Raw genomic sequence first — 15,484 nt, 5'->3', positions numbered from 1 at the left:
ATGTAGGAACTGATTTTAGACACTGAACTGAACACAGACATGGGTCTGAAATAACCTACCACTCAGGAAAACTGCGCTTCACGCCATTTCGTTAACATACAATATACCCACAGTTTGCGCGCATACACCCACAGATAATGCAAACACTCCCACCCATGGCCACCTGCGCTTTGTGCTAGTCATGAAAATTGTGCTCAGAATTAGCGCTCTCATGAAAATTGGATAAGACGTAGTGCACGGTCATCTCTCGTCACTCACAAAAATAGAGCCCCTTATATATTGCAAATATCGTACAACTTTGCGATAAAACTAAAATATATTGTTTCCATACTCATAATGAACAATTTTGAATCAAGTTTGCTTAATTCGATTATGTCGTTCTCAATGTTTCATGGGATTAGTTCATTGTTCATTGCCTTACACTTGTGTCTACTTTTCAATCAAATACTTTTTTTTTGCTCTATATCAAAGTTTGTAATGTTATGATTCACCTCGGAGCTGGTTGGTTTGGTTCATGGCTTAGAACTCTTTTATGAAGTACTTCATAAAATCCAAATGGAAAAAAGAAATGCTAAAAAATACTTCTGGAACCAAGACTGCTGAAAAAGTGCAGGCACTGTCCCGCTCTATTTGTCACATAATGTGCACAATATTTACTGAGTACAATATAGGACTGTATGCATACTATAAGCATTATGGTAGTATGCAATTTGGAACATTACCAAAATCAAACCCTACCAAACACACACAAATGCCTCATCAGAAATGCCTCAAATGCCAATGAATATAAACTAATGAATCAGACAGTTATGACTAATACTCTAAATGACCTGCATAATAAGAGATACCACTGCTGTGCTTTGATACGGCTGTGTGTGTGTGTGTGTGTGTGTGTGTGTGTGTGTGTGTGGTACTTTCTGAAAGGTCTGTACAGCAGTGTTTGAAAAAGATGAAAGGCAAGAAAAGGATTAAGAATATCTGAAATGTCTCTTGCACACACGCACACACCTGCCCCTGCCACACAGGTGTGAATCACAATACACATATTCAAAAGCACCCCCACACACACTAAACAAAGGCTGCATGTCTGTTACATCAAACGACTTTATGTTTGAAATGCTGCTGTCTCTCTGGTCTTATCAGACTGTTCTACACCATGGAGTTTCATGCATGGAACAGGCTTTGGTTAGAATGAAATACAGCTTAAAACTTACTGAATACTGCATAGTATACATCATATACTGCTAATTGTTTTTTTTTTTTTTTATATATATATATTAGGTTAAATGGTAGCCATTGGTGCACGATCCATTTTTAATTTGTCAAAAACCTCAAGTTGCATGTTGTATGTAATACAGATATCATTTAGATCACATTCTACAAAAGTATGTTAATCTAGCAATGCAAACTCAAGTCCACACTTATACATTTCCATTTGAAAACATATTAAATTGACTACATTTATGCCCCTCATCCACACTAGAAAGCCATTTTCCTCCACAAAAAATGGAGTGTTTCGAAAACGCTCTCCATTACACATACTTTAGAAAGTGATAAGATTAGAAAATTGAAAACTGAGTTTTCAACTGAAAACATATTAGTGTGGATGTGGCCCCAATTTTAAGCATCACTGCATTCCGAAATGTGCCATAGAATGCAATTCGGTCAGTTTTTTCTTTCAGGTTCTCTACTTTAATGGCAGAGCAACAGTCTGAAGAGAATCTAGCTCCACACGTTAGTCAAATTAGCTGTCGACATGTTTATATCTAGCAACCTGAATAAACACATATCGATATTTATGGCCCATTGTACAAAGGGGCCACGGTTGTTCCTGGCAGGTGGCAGATGCCCTAACCTCGCCCCCACCCTTATCCTAACCATATGGAGCCTGTAAGGCAGAGAAGTCTGCCAGGAACAATGAAAGGCACCTTTCGCCCATCGCAATATTTTTGGCTCAGACATTTGAAGGTAACTCCATCACCCCCTTGAGTACTGAGGTTTGTTATCACCACAGTAACACAAGCACGTAAGTATGTTCTTTAGGACAAAATGCACTGCACACTTGCAAATGTGTTGGCCAAGCATTCGCATTTGTGTTTTCATATTTGACTCTGGTTTAAGAGTGTTAATGGCATACAGGTGCAAATATAAAGAGAAACCTTTTAATAAATCACAACGACAGCAGGTAAATTTAGAAATAAAATCAGACCAGATGTCCTGCTTGAGTCATGGTATTAAACAAGTCATTTAATGAAACAGATGTTTCCTGCTCTGTGCTTGTGTGTTCCATACTACCAGCCAAGCATGCATCCTGTGCATCATGATTCATTCATTTACTAATGAGCACCTTTACAGGTGAGTAAGATCATAAGCTCCACCCACACATGCGTGACTGTCTGTCTGGGAGCAGGTGGGCGGAGTAATGCAGGTAACGGCGTGTTTTAATGAAGGACTTCTAAGCAGTTCATACCCCTAACTGCAAGTGTGCACACACGTGTGAAAAACACGCTCTGTCCATTTAGTAGTCTACTACCAATACAAGTGTGAGATGTATTAGCACTATATAGAAGAAATGCGATGTGTGATAAATGTGGGATATTGTTTGCATGACATACTTTTCCCAAATTACCCAAAAGCTGTTGAAAGTGAGTTTTACTGGAATGTCACTACCTGACAGATATTACCAAAGTCACTTTAAGGCAAGTCGGGTAATTTGGCAGCCACATTGGCTACGCTCCCAAGGAGCTATTTTCTAAATCTACTTGAATAAGGAAAGACAGAAATTTCCAAAATGTCTTGCGATGGTTATGTTTTGCATTTAACATATTCCAAATCAGTAATGGAATCTAACAACATTGACATCATGAATTGTGCTTCATGGCATGTGTATTTAGTTGATTCTTGTATTTCCTGTCTTTTATTTTGAAAATTCTAGTTCCTGGTTCATGTCATGTGGTTCCCTAGTCATGTGATTCCTGTTTTCCCTACATGTTCATGTGTCTTGTTTTCAATGGTTTATTGTTTAACTATCTTGTTTAGAGTTCTGGTTGTTCATTGGTTTGTTCTCCCATGACCATGTATTTAAACCCTCAAGTTTTCCATTGTCCTTTGTCAAGTATTGTATATGTTTGGTACGCTGTTCATGTCAAGTTCATGTCAAGTTCATGTCAAGTTCATGTTTATGCTTCAAGTTTATAGTTAGGGTTTTATTGGAGTCCACTTTCGTTTAATAAATTGTACTTGGGCTCTTCAATTTGTCTTTGTCTTTGTCATTGCCAGTGCCAACAGCGCAACGTTACACTTTAGCTCAAATTATTACAAAACACCCTGTAGTTTTCAGGCTGGTCCAGCTAATACGCCTACGTTCTGGAATAGAACAAGCAGCGACTGAGACTGCATTCCAAATGGGATATATCACCCTTCAATGGACACTTTGAAAGGGGGAACAATTATGATAGTCATGCTGTAAGATTGCTTCAAACAGAATTTCCAATAAAAATGTCTTAAAAAATGAGTTCTGAATGACCCTTATTTTTGAGCCCCACACCTTTTAGCCTTTCAAAGCTCTCAGAGTGGATGGTAAAGTCTTCGAAGGAAAGGGAATGCATAGGGATGATCACTTCTGGATGGAACGCACCCTGACTCTTTTAATTGCAAAGCTAGCGTCACACTGGACTTTGAACATGCAAAATTATTTCGGAAAACGCAACTAAAAGAATACGTTGTCATGCTTGAGGACTCCTGGTGTTTATAAATAATAAATCAGAAATAACAAAAAATGAGGGCTGTCAATACATAAAATTAAATTAAATTACATGATGTGTCGATTAATTAATCGAATTAATCGCAATTAATCGCATATCAATATTTACTTATTATTAAAGTATTGGGACACCTACACATTACACCTACAGGAGCTTTTATGACATCCCATTCTAAATCCATAGGCATTAATATCGAGTTGGTCCCCCCCTTTGCAGCTATAACAGCTTCCACTCTTCTGGGAAGGCTATCTACAAGATTTTGGAGTGTGTCTGTTGGAATTTTTGCCCATTCTTCCAGAAGAGCATTTGTGAGGTCAGACACTGATGTTGGACGAGAGGGCCTGACTCGCAATCTCCATTCTAGTTCATTCCAAAGGTGTTCGATAGGGTTGAGGTCAGGGCTCTGTGTGGGCCAGACAAGTTCTTCCACACCAAACTCATCCAACCATGCCTTTATGGACTTTGTTTTGTGCACTGGGGCACAGTCATGCTGGAACAGAAAAGGACCTGCCCCAAACTGTTTCCACAAAGTGGGAAGCATAGAATTTTCTGAAATGTTAATGCCACAGCTTACCAAGACATTTTGGAAAATTCTATGCTTCCCACTTTGTGGAAACAGTTTGGGGCAGGTCCTTTTCTGTTCCAGCATGACTGTGCCCCACAAAACAAAGTCCATAAAGGCATGGTTGGATGAGTTTGGTGTGGAAGAACTTGTCTGGCCCACACAGAGTCCTGACCTCAACCCTATCGAACACCTTTGGAATGAACTAGAACGGAGATTGCGAGCCAGGCCCTCTCGTCCAACATTAGTGTCTGACCTCACAAATGCTCTTCTGGAAGAATGGGCAAAAATTCCAACAGACACACTCCAAAATCTTGTAGATAGCCTTCCCAGAAGAGTGGAAGCTGTTATAGCTGCAAAGGGGGGACCAACTCGATATTAATGCCTATGGATTTAGAATGGGATGTCATAAAAGCTCCTGTAGGTGTAATGTGTAGGTGTCCCAATACTTTTGTCCATATATATATATATATATATATATATATATATATATATAGAGAGAGAGAGAGAGAGAGAGAGAGAGAGAGAGAGAGAGAGAGAGAGACAGGTAAAGCAAATAGACAATACAAAAAGTGGCTTTAAAGACAAAATATTGTTTGTTTAATTGTTTTAATGAAATTGCATGTATTTAATAGTTTTATTTCCATATCACTGAACATAACCTATTTATTATATTATTTCCATTCATGTTTAATTGTTGGTCTAATGCGTCAGATGGACAGTTATGGTTACAAAATGTTCTGGTTCAATTACTCGACCCTGCAAAGGAACATGTTCACCAAAAATATACAATTTCCGCTAGCAATTCAAAGTAAAACACACACACACACACTGCCTTAATCCCTGAACAACCTTCAGTCAAGAGAACGCTGCCTGTCTCAGGCCCTCGAGAGACTCTGAGCGATGATTGGTTATTTTACACGCCCTCCTGTAGAGTGAAGGATGCTGGGGCGCAGCAGGAGTCGGCTGTCAATTACCAGACCGCCAGGAAACAGATGGATTATCTGCCGTCAGATAGACAAACACAGAAGCTGCATCCGAATTCCTATACTTTTGTATTGTGTACTGGAAGAACTAGCATCAGTCGCAAGTGCGCCTCTTGATGCCAGGAGAGTGAGGTTTATACATACCACACAGCTATGATGTACCAGCTGGCTCCCGTTACACTATCAATTTATTGACTTTACCTTACTTGCTCAGCACTTTTCTATTCAAATTTTCGCTCCGCCATAACAGTAGTTAACTTGAAAGAGAAAACTCATAGTAATGTCCGCTATAGTGCCCCTTGTGGCAACTTTGAGAATGCAGCGCATCCTTGCGTTGTGTTATGAACTGCGATCTAACAAACGAGCTTGCATAGCAGGAGGCGTCTGCATTCAAGTATTTGCGTAAAGTATGTTTCGGCCTTTACAGTTCAAATGCGCATGAGCTGCACCAGCCTGAAAAATAGTGTTTTTGTTGTTGTTGATGTTGTTGTTAATTGTTTTTGCTTGATTTGAGCTAATGAAACTCAATTTAGGATAGCATTGATGTCAACAAGATGCAATCTTAAAACAACATTTTTGGAGATTTTGTCTTTCCTCATTAAAATGCAGTTTAAAGTTGACTTTTTCTAAATGTACGTGTTGTTAAAGTCCCCGTGAACTGCCTTGACGAGTGCAGTTTTCTTTGGTGTGTTGAAGTATTTCTAATTGATATATGAAGTTGAGTTGGGACATGTTGAACAGCTTATCCATTAAAAAAAATAGGCAATAGGCTTGAGTTTACGTCGCAGTCCAGCAAAGCCATGCACACATCCCTTTTTATACCGAAATAGCGCTGCTTCTCGCATCCAACGCTTCAGCGCATCTAGGTCAAGTCAACTTTATTTATAAAGCACATTTAAAAACAACAAAAGTTGAACCAACTTCAACTTTGTTTACGAGTTTTAAAACAGTTTAATATCCGAAGTAATTTTCAATTTGCCGTCTTGATGGTTTTACGATGTGTTTTTGAGCAAAAACTTACAGTATAATGAATAAAATTAATTAAAAAACTAATAAAACACAGTCATGAGTGCTGAGCTGATGTAGGGGGAGGGTATGTTCTCGTTCTAGAAAGCATTTGATTGGACAATTTCTCAGCAGCTTTGTGATGTAGTGAGACTGCAAATTTTAAATGTTTATAAACATTTAGTACTACACTAGCATATAGATGATTTTAAAGCTAACAGACACGGCCTAAAATAAACAGTTTAATCACAAGTAAAGGGAAGTACGCATATCGGATGCAGGGAGGGGGTTAAGAACATGACAACCCTTGACCTCTGACTAAGTCACGGGGTGAACTCTGACGCAACAGCGGACAACCTACTTAACAGAGTTCGCAGCCCCCAAAAAAACTCCTCAGCATTCCAAAAATACTCTCCCTCCTGAGAGCAAATTATTAAAACTGGAACAAACATGGAATGCTTCCCAAACATTCCCAACAGCTCCAGATTGTTCCAAAACAAACGTGGCCATCAGATCAGCGTCAATCAAGATTATTCTACTCCTCCCTACAAATGTGTTGATAAAAAGCAGCCTGACGGAAACATTAATATGATTTTACTGTAGTTATGTAATGCCACAGAAAAACACCTAGATTAACAAACAGGGTCCCAGATGCTGCTGGGAAAAAATGTTAGCGATGCAGATGATAACAAATAGTTTATCTGCGGTGACCATATTTCTCTCGAGCCTTTCCAAAATCAACAAGGGTCTCTCTGGGGAGTTACCGCGCCAGTGATAGAGTACTTGCACTTAGGCGAAAACAGAACTACACAAAACCATTGTGGACAGGCCATATATAAATGTCAATTAAACACACACACAAACAATTTGGTTCTCAACATTTTTTTTTACACATTCCTTTTTTGCAATCTGCAGTCAGACGTTTAGCTGGCTACAGTGTGAATACGTTATATAACTAAAAAAACAAACACATGAAAGCAGTGATTTTGCTGTGGTCGGCTGTGAGTGTTTGGTTTGGTTTCGTTGAGTTCTTACACAATATGCGGGGACAAAATTATAAAACGTATATTTTTTTTAAATAGTAAAGATTCTCTTTTTTTTAGGAGTCTGTGGTAATAACGATGTGTAATAACGAGTGCTCAGTTAGTGCTCAACGACGGACCGTCCTAGAACCACCAACACACAATCACACTATATCTGAACATCAATCACATCAGATTACAACAGACAGACCTTATCAGACAAAATCAGATAATCTCAATCCTATTTTCTCACTGGAATTCCCATCCTCTGGTTCTGCTGGAAACCACCCATTCTTGTTCTCCACGACATGATCTCATCACCTGAACGTCTCCTCCTGCCTCCCTGCAGATAAAGTACATCCATACAATCCAAACCTCTGTCTGCTTTACTCTTCCTCTCTCTCTTCTTCACCTTTAAAACCAGCAGTAGAATTTCCTTACCAAGCAAGACAAAGTTGCATAAGAAATTAAAGGGATAGTTTACCCAAAACTGAAGATTTTGTCATCATGTACTTACGTTATTCCAAACTCATATAACTGTCTTCTGTGGAACACACAATGAATTATTTAGCATGAGTCACCATTCACTTTCATTGTATGGGCAAAAAAAGCAATGAAATGAAACTGAATGGTGACGCAGTCTAACATTCTAACATGCTAACAAGGCTTGATCGATATTTTATGTATATAAATTGCAGTTGCAGTTTTAAATGCACTTTTGGCAATGTTCAAAATCACATTTCGTGAAGGTAAAAATTGTCTTTGCATAAATAATAGATGATAGAGTTATTTCTTTGTGCCTTTTTGTTTTTCTTTAGGCTACCTTTTAATCACCTTCATGATTTTTGTTCTGTTTCTTCACCTTTTTAGTGCACCAATAAGAATGGCAAATTAAACATCGCAAAATAGATCGATAAATAAATAAATAAATAAATAAATAAAATTGCGGCTTGCTGTGATTTATAAGTTGCAAATGCTAATATCGAGATTTTATTGCGATTACAATTAACTGCACAGACCTAGTGCTTATAATGTCCTTTTGTGTTCCACGAAAGAAAGAAAGTACTACAGACTTGGAACAACATGATGGTGAGAAAATAATGACAGAATTTTCCTTTTTGGGTGAAGTATTCCTTTAAGACTTGCTTTAAGCATAAATCTCTCCAAAAAAATCTAGTGTGGTTTTTGCTTAAAAAAAACAAATGTATTTGCTAATGTGGTAAGAAAATAAACTTAAATGATGTTCCACATGTAAGTTCGGGAAGTGCTTGTTCATATAGGCCTGCCAATCATATCCCGAGAATATATAAGCAGCTGCCTTCGCACCTCCCCATCTCCACCTTTACATTTCATGCTACCATGCCTACCAATTACTATTTCAAAATTGTCTTTCCATTTCTTGCTTTAGTCAGATAGTCCAGAGAGGGGATCTCAGAGCTCAAGCCCAGTCCTGAGCTCGAGCCCCTCAGTTACAGCACGCCAAATCCGTTTACCTTAATGCGCTCCAGGACTATATGAACCAGTGAACGAGTGAATTCAAGATGTCTTAATATCTTATGCAATATTACTTCTTAAGTAAATGTATCTTGTTTTAATTTTATTTAGATATTTTTACAGGAAAACAAGCCAAAGACACCGATTAAGAAAATTAATCATTTATTCGTATTTATTTATTTAACAATTCTTTTGCAGTGTTTACACTTGGGCATAAACTTTTTCAGCTTTGGCCAGAAAGTAACAACCTATCCAGCCAGAACACCCAAGCAACCGCATAGCAATGCCGTGGCAACAACTCACAACACCCTAGCATCTTTTGCATTGGCAACCACTCACATTTTCTTCAGAACATGTTATAATCTAGTCTTTAATGAATGTTAGAGAATGAAACCCTCTGGTGTGATACTGCAGATATTGTTGACTTTTGCATGACAAATTGCTTATGTTCCACATTTGTATGTCTCTTTGGATAAAACCATCTGCTAAATGACTAAATGTACATAGAGGCACCCAAATAATTTGCTTTGCGTTGACAGAACAGGCCAAAATCAAAGGATACCATTTGTGTCGAAATATAAAACCATATTTATTGCATTACCAATAACAGTCTGCAGTTATCAAGGATCACCAGAACAGAGTTTGTGTTAAAGTAACGGTCTCCACCTGTCCTGCTCGGTGCTGTGGGTCAAGGGTTGCCGTTCTTTCACACGATGGGTGGAGAACGAGTTGAGAGACCCAGTAACTCGCTGACGTAAACCAGTCCGCAAAAAGGAAAGGCGAAAGATTTTAATGGCACTCCAACAGGAAGCACTCAATGCTCCCTTCCTGTGTTCTTGAACACAGAGTGACTCAGTGTGCCAGATTTGAACTCACTTGTGTGTGCAATGTATGTGTATTTTCTGCTTAACTTCAAACGAGATATAACATAAAACAAAGGCAACCTGAGTAAACACATATATATATATATATATATATATATATATATATATATATATATATATATATATATATATATATATATTTTATTGAAGCAAATATGTTATCCAACACCTATATCACCCATGTGAAAAACTAACTGCCCCCTTAAATTTAATAGCTGGTTGTGCCACCTTTAGCAGCAACAACTTCAACCAAACGCTTCTGATAACTGGAGATCAGTCTTTCACATCGCTGTGGTGGAATTTTGGCTCACTCTTCTTTGCAGAACTGCTTTAGTTCAGCCACATTGGAGGGTTTTCGAGCATGAACTGCCCATTTCAGGTCCTGCCACAGCATCTCAATCGGGTTCAAGTCAGGACTTTGACTAGGCCACTCCAAAACTTTAATTTAGCTTCTTTTGAGCCATTCAGAGGTGGACTTACTCCTGTGCTTTGGATGATTGTCTTGCTGCATAATCCAGTTGTGCTTGAGCTTCAACTCATGGACTGATGACCAGACGTTCTCCTTTAGGATTTTCTGGTAGAGAGCAGAATTCATGTTTCCCTCAATTATTGCAAGTCGCCCTGAAGCAGCAAAGCATCCCCACACCGTCACATCACCACCATGCTTGACCGTAGGATTGATGTTCTTTTTGTGGAATTCTGTGTTTGATTTACGCCAGATGTAATGGGACCCCTGTCTTCCAAACAGTTCCACTTTCGACTCATCAGTCCACAGAACATTCTCCCAAAAGGTTTGATGCCCAGTTGGTATTGGATAACTTTTTTAAAAACTGTATTCTGTGTTTACTCAGATTGCCATTGTTTTATGTTAGATTTTGTTTGAATTTTTGAAACAATTTAGTATGAGATACACACAAAAACAAAAGAAATCGGGGGAAAATACTTTTCCACAGCACCATATGATTTATATATATATATATATATATATATATATATAAAGGGTTGCTATCCTTTTAAGTTAAGCAGAAAACTCTCACATTCCTATGTCCTGACAGGACATACTCTTAACTCCAAACAATGCAACAAGACTAAAACAATGCAAACACACTCAAAAACCCCACTTAAACTCATGGCACACCCCCTGGCTCAGTGTACAGGGTTTCAGGAGAGGAAATCCTATTATTTAACTCTGGAAATGATTCGATTACAAAGGCGCATGAAGATCTTTTTAGGAAAAAGATAGACGGATGAATCTCTAGTCCGTCGGCATTTGGGAATTGGCTTTCGAAATGCATACAAGTGTCGTTGTTAGCAGAACCCACTGGAGTCTCGGAGTCTCTAGACGTGACCCTGGCTTACATAAGGCCTCTTCGGAGTCTGGGATAAAACCACATGGCACTGAACCAGGGGAAAAGAAACAATGCAACTTTTTGGTCCAAATCAAACTTGAGCTGAATTGTGTCATTTCTCTGGCTCAGAGTCCAATTCAAAGAGACAGATCCAGTTCAGATGAACTATTTGCAGAAATGTATCACTGTCAAACATGTTGGGAAACATTCATTTTAAAAAGTAGCATGCTACATTATTATAATAATTCCTACCTATTTATGTTAAAATGCTATGTCTTTAAAGTAACACTTTGTTTACCATTATTACACTTATTATAACCGGTCCCACTTTACATAAGGTGTCTTTAACTACTATGTACTAGCATTAAAATACATACAATACAAATGTATTTATTATGTAACTAAATGCTGTACTGCAAAATTCTCACAAGATTCACATTTGCTGCTACTGAGGTTAAGATATGGGTAGGTTAGTGTTTGGGGTTAGAGATACTGGTAAGGATAACAGTGTAACTAGAGATGTAATTAAATGCTGGTAGGTACTATAAAACTACAAAAGTACAAAGTAACAACAAATATGTACATATTAACTACAGGGTGGCCCAAAAAAAGCAGGGCCACTATGCTTGATTGCTTATATCTTAAAAATGCATAAAGGCGTTTGCATGATTTTTGGCATACTTCAACGACTTTTTGTAAACAACAAAATGGCCTCACTGTGACGTCATCGTGAGCAACAACATGCTACAAATAAATAAATAAATCGTTTATCTAAGTTTTCAATGGCAGCAAACTTATGTGCTTCTCTTTCGCCATGTGGCCCCATTTTTTTTTTTTTTTGGGACAAACGATTTGCTTATTTATTTATTTGTAGCAAGTCATTGAAGTATGCCAAAAATCGTGCAAACGCCTTTATGCATTTTTAAGATATGAGCAATCAAACATAATGGCCCCGGGTTTTTTTGGGCCACTCTGTACATTGTATCAAATGCTTAACTACATAGTAGTTAAAGACACCTAATATAAAGTGTGTCCTTTTAAACTATACTTATCAATCATAAGCTAATTTACAGACCATTTCTCCTGTTCATTAATGTTGTTTAAATTTTCATAGTAGTAAACAACGTTTTCTTCAGATCTATACTGTCTGCTTTAAAAGACGCTGGCTACCACCCCTGGAGTTCACTAGTTCACTAGTTCGAATCCCAGGGTGTGCTGAGTGACTCCAGCCAGGTCTCCTAAGCAACTAAATTGGCCCGGTTGTTAGGGAGGGTAGAGTCACATGGGGTAACCTCCTCGTGGTCACTATAATGTGGTTTGTTCTCGGTGGGGCACGTGGTGAGTTGAGCGTGGATGCCGCGGTGGATGGCGTGAAGCCTCTCTCTGTGGCAACGTGTTCAACAAGCCACGTGATAAGGTGAGCCACGTTTCTCCCCTTTTCTCCCCGATCTGGAATGCCCAGTTCCCAATGCGCTCTAAGTCCTTGTGGTGGCGTAGTGACTCGCCTCAATCCGGGTGGCGGAGGACGAATCTCAGTTGCCTCCTCGTCTGAGACCGTCAATCTGCGCATCTTATCACGTGACTTGTTGAGTGCGTTACTGCAGAGATGCAGCGCGTGTGGAGGCTTCACGCTATTCTCCGCGGCATCCACACACAACTCACCACGCGCCCCACCGAGAGCGAGAACCACATTATAGTGACCACGAGGAGGTTACCCCATGTGACTCTACCCTCCCTAGCAACCAGGCCAATTTGGTTGCTTAGGAAGCCTGACTGGAGTCACTCAGCACGCTCTGGATTCAAACTCACGACTCCAGGGGTGGTAGTCAACGTCTTTACTCGCTGAGCTACTCAGGCCCTAAACTAGATTTTTTTTTTTAAAATTTCTCATTTTTAGCACTTTGGACAACCTTATTTGTCAATGACCCATATTGCACACAAGTTTTATGCTTTTAAGATAATTTTAATGACCTAATGATCACTATTTGCTTGTCACTATTTCTAGAATATTCTTCAATATTTTTCCTTTTGCGTTTCACAAACAATAGAAAGTCATTTTTTATTTGAAACAACTTGAGGGTGAATAAATGTTAATAGAATTTTTTCCAACTATTCCTTTGACCCCAAGTTACTTCAAGGACATTGGACCTGCAAAAAACTCGAATTTATTCTGGATAAAAGTGTCAGCTAAATGCTTGCATACTTCCACCACAACAGCGTTATTTAAATGTAAAGTCTACACAGTTACCCAAAGGAGTTCTTCATCAGAAATCCTCAAAAGGAAGCTGGTAGCAACCAATAGTTTGGTCACAGACCAGTCAGACTCGTATCTTATGGTTAACCAAAAGATGAATCTTCAACCCTGAAAACCACAAAATGAGCCGCAAATTGTCTTTCTTTACCATGAGGGGGTAAATTACAGATATTTGAGCACGGCTTGTGAGAGACATTAGTAATGAGAAAAGTTTAATCACTTAAGAGGAAAACGAGGACACCCTCTGACTCCCCAAACACAGTTAAACGCTCGCTACACACACTCCATGTCAGACAACCACAAACTACAGTGAAGAGGAGAAGACAGACAGAGAGAGATTGTTGAAACAAGTCCAGCCACGCTGATTCTCAATGAATGAGGTTTGAGTTACACTATGATTTACAAAACATATTCCAGCATGTAAAATACCCGTTTTAAAATTCAGCAACGCAGCAGATCTGAAGAAAATAGTCACCCATAATCACTCACACCTGACCTCATATCGTGACCCCTTACCTGCTGTTACCATGCCAACAAACACTATTATAAGATCAGTTGCAGTCTTACCTGTGCGGAACGTTCCGGGAGCCGGTAATTCTGGTTCTGAAGGAACCGATACCCGTCCTTGGCCAGTCGCTGGACCACCTCTAATCGCGAGAAGTCATCGGGAGCTCGGAGAGCACAGACGCCTGCCTGCTGGAAATTGGGAGGCAGAGAGAAGAGATACTTTAACCCACAACCCCACGACATCACACCAGATAAAGTCCAGACACAGAGTTTTAGGATGCAGAGAACTATTGTGTATGAAACAGAAAAGAACAGCACTCTTTTCTCTCATTCATTTTGATAATATCCCCTCTGACTGGGGTAGAGTACATCTGAGAGTGTGTTTCCTCTGTTAGAAACTATAAACGTGTGTGAGTGTGTTTGAAAGAGAGAGAGAGGTGTGTCCATGTGGCTCCACCCATAAAGCGGCGGGAAAAAATCATGACAACATCTACTCCTTAGAGAAAAAGAGACGTAATTTATCACTTAAATCCATGTTTTGTATTTAAATTCTCATTGTATTCTAATTTTCCTTGTCTGTTTTTAAAATGTCCCCTTCATTTTCACATTAGTTATTTGCAATATTTTCAATTGTATATATTGTTCTGTACTATAAGTATTTTATATGCTTTGTTAATATTATAAATGTTATGCATGTTTTTTCAGCCACCCATTTTTACAGCTGTCATGGTTCTGGAAGTATTTTTCCCATTGTAGACGGAATGGACTACAGTATCAATCAATTAAAAACAATGGAAAAACCTACAACTATTAACTAAGTTGTTAGATTGTTTCTATACTTATAATCATATAAATTATGTTTCAAAATAATCAGATATATGCACAGAGAGCAACTCGATTACATCATTCACAGTGCATCATGGGAATGGGCGATTGATGCAGAGCTCTTTTGCCGTGGTTAGTTTGCTGCGATTCTCTGATTGGTGGAGCTTTCTTAAGGATTATGGGTAATGTAGTTCTTCACCAGGAATTCTGGTGTTAAACACTGTTTTTAAAAAATAAAGTCTAAATGACTTGATGAACTGATGGCTTCAGCTGAAGCATATCCCATCAATTAATAACCTCTGAGCTCACGGTAGGTCTGTCTATTTCATACACTATTCAATTAAATTCACTGTAGATAAATAATGGCTCACTCACTGATGTAGTGTACGTTTGGTCATGTGATCTTTCTGAGTTAATATTTCATTGTCACTATTACCCCAGTGTAACTGGGTTAAAGGAATACAGAGTTTATCATGACATATTCATGAGCTTATTTCCTGGAATGTTTTTATAAATTTGTGGGTCTGTTCTACTTTCATCCTGCCTGTGCTGGTTTGGGATGGCATTGTGTGTCAGGGGTATTGTGGGTTGATAAGAGGAAATACTTAGTTATTTTAGCCAATCAAAACACACTGCTAAGTACATAAACAAAGAGAGACAGCCGGACTCGGACGATAACTAGCAGACCCTCCTCTCACAATACTCACTTCCTTCTATCAAAGAGAGAGAGAGAGAGAGGGACAAGTTCTCGATTGCCAGGGAAGTTTTTATCTGGTGGCGATTAGTACAGATTTGTGTTTTACAATTATTGATGTAAATAAAGCATTGCTCA

The 15,484-nt window shown here is 38.8% G+C and overlaps 1 protein-coding gene across 1 annotated transcript in view; it reads right to left on the bottom strand.

The window, feature by feature from the left end:
• Window positions 1-15,484, bottom strand: part of LOC127420859 (rap guanine nucleotide exchange factor 5-like) — an 83,153-nt gene that overhangs the window by 26,562 nt on the left and 41,107 nt on the right. Inside the window, exon 9 of the mRNA XM_051663440.1 lies at window positions 13,888-14,016. Coding sequence (XP_051519400.1) covers window positions 13,888-14,016 — 129 coding nt within the window. The remainder of the gene's footprint in view (window positions 1-13,887; window positions 14,017-15,484) is intronic.

This window comes from Myxocyprinus asiaticus, chromosome 30, assembly GCF_019703515.2.
Source record: "Myxocyprinus asiaticus isolate MX2 ecotype Aquarium Trade chromosome 30, UBuf_Myxa_2, whole genome shotgun sequence".
In the NCBI taxonomy this organism is placed as follows: Eukaryota; Metazoa; Chordata; class Actinopteri; order Cypriniformes; family Catostomidae; genus Myxocyprinus; species Myxocyprinus asiaticus.
Note: the sequence above shows the minus strand (reverse complement) of the source record. Positions and strands in the feature narration are given on the sequence as shown.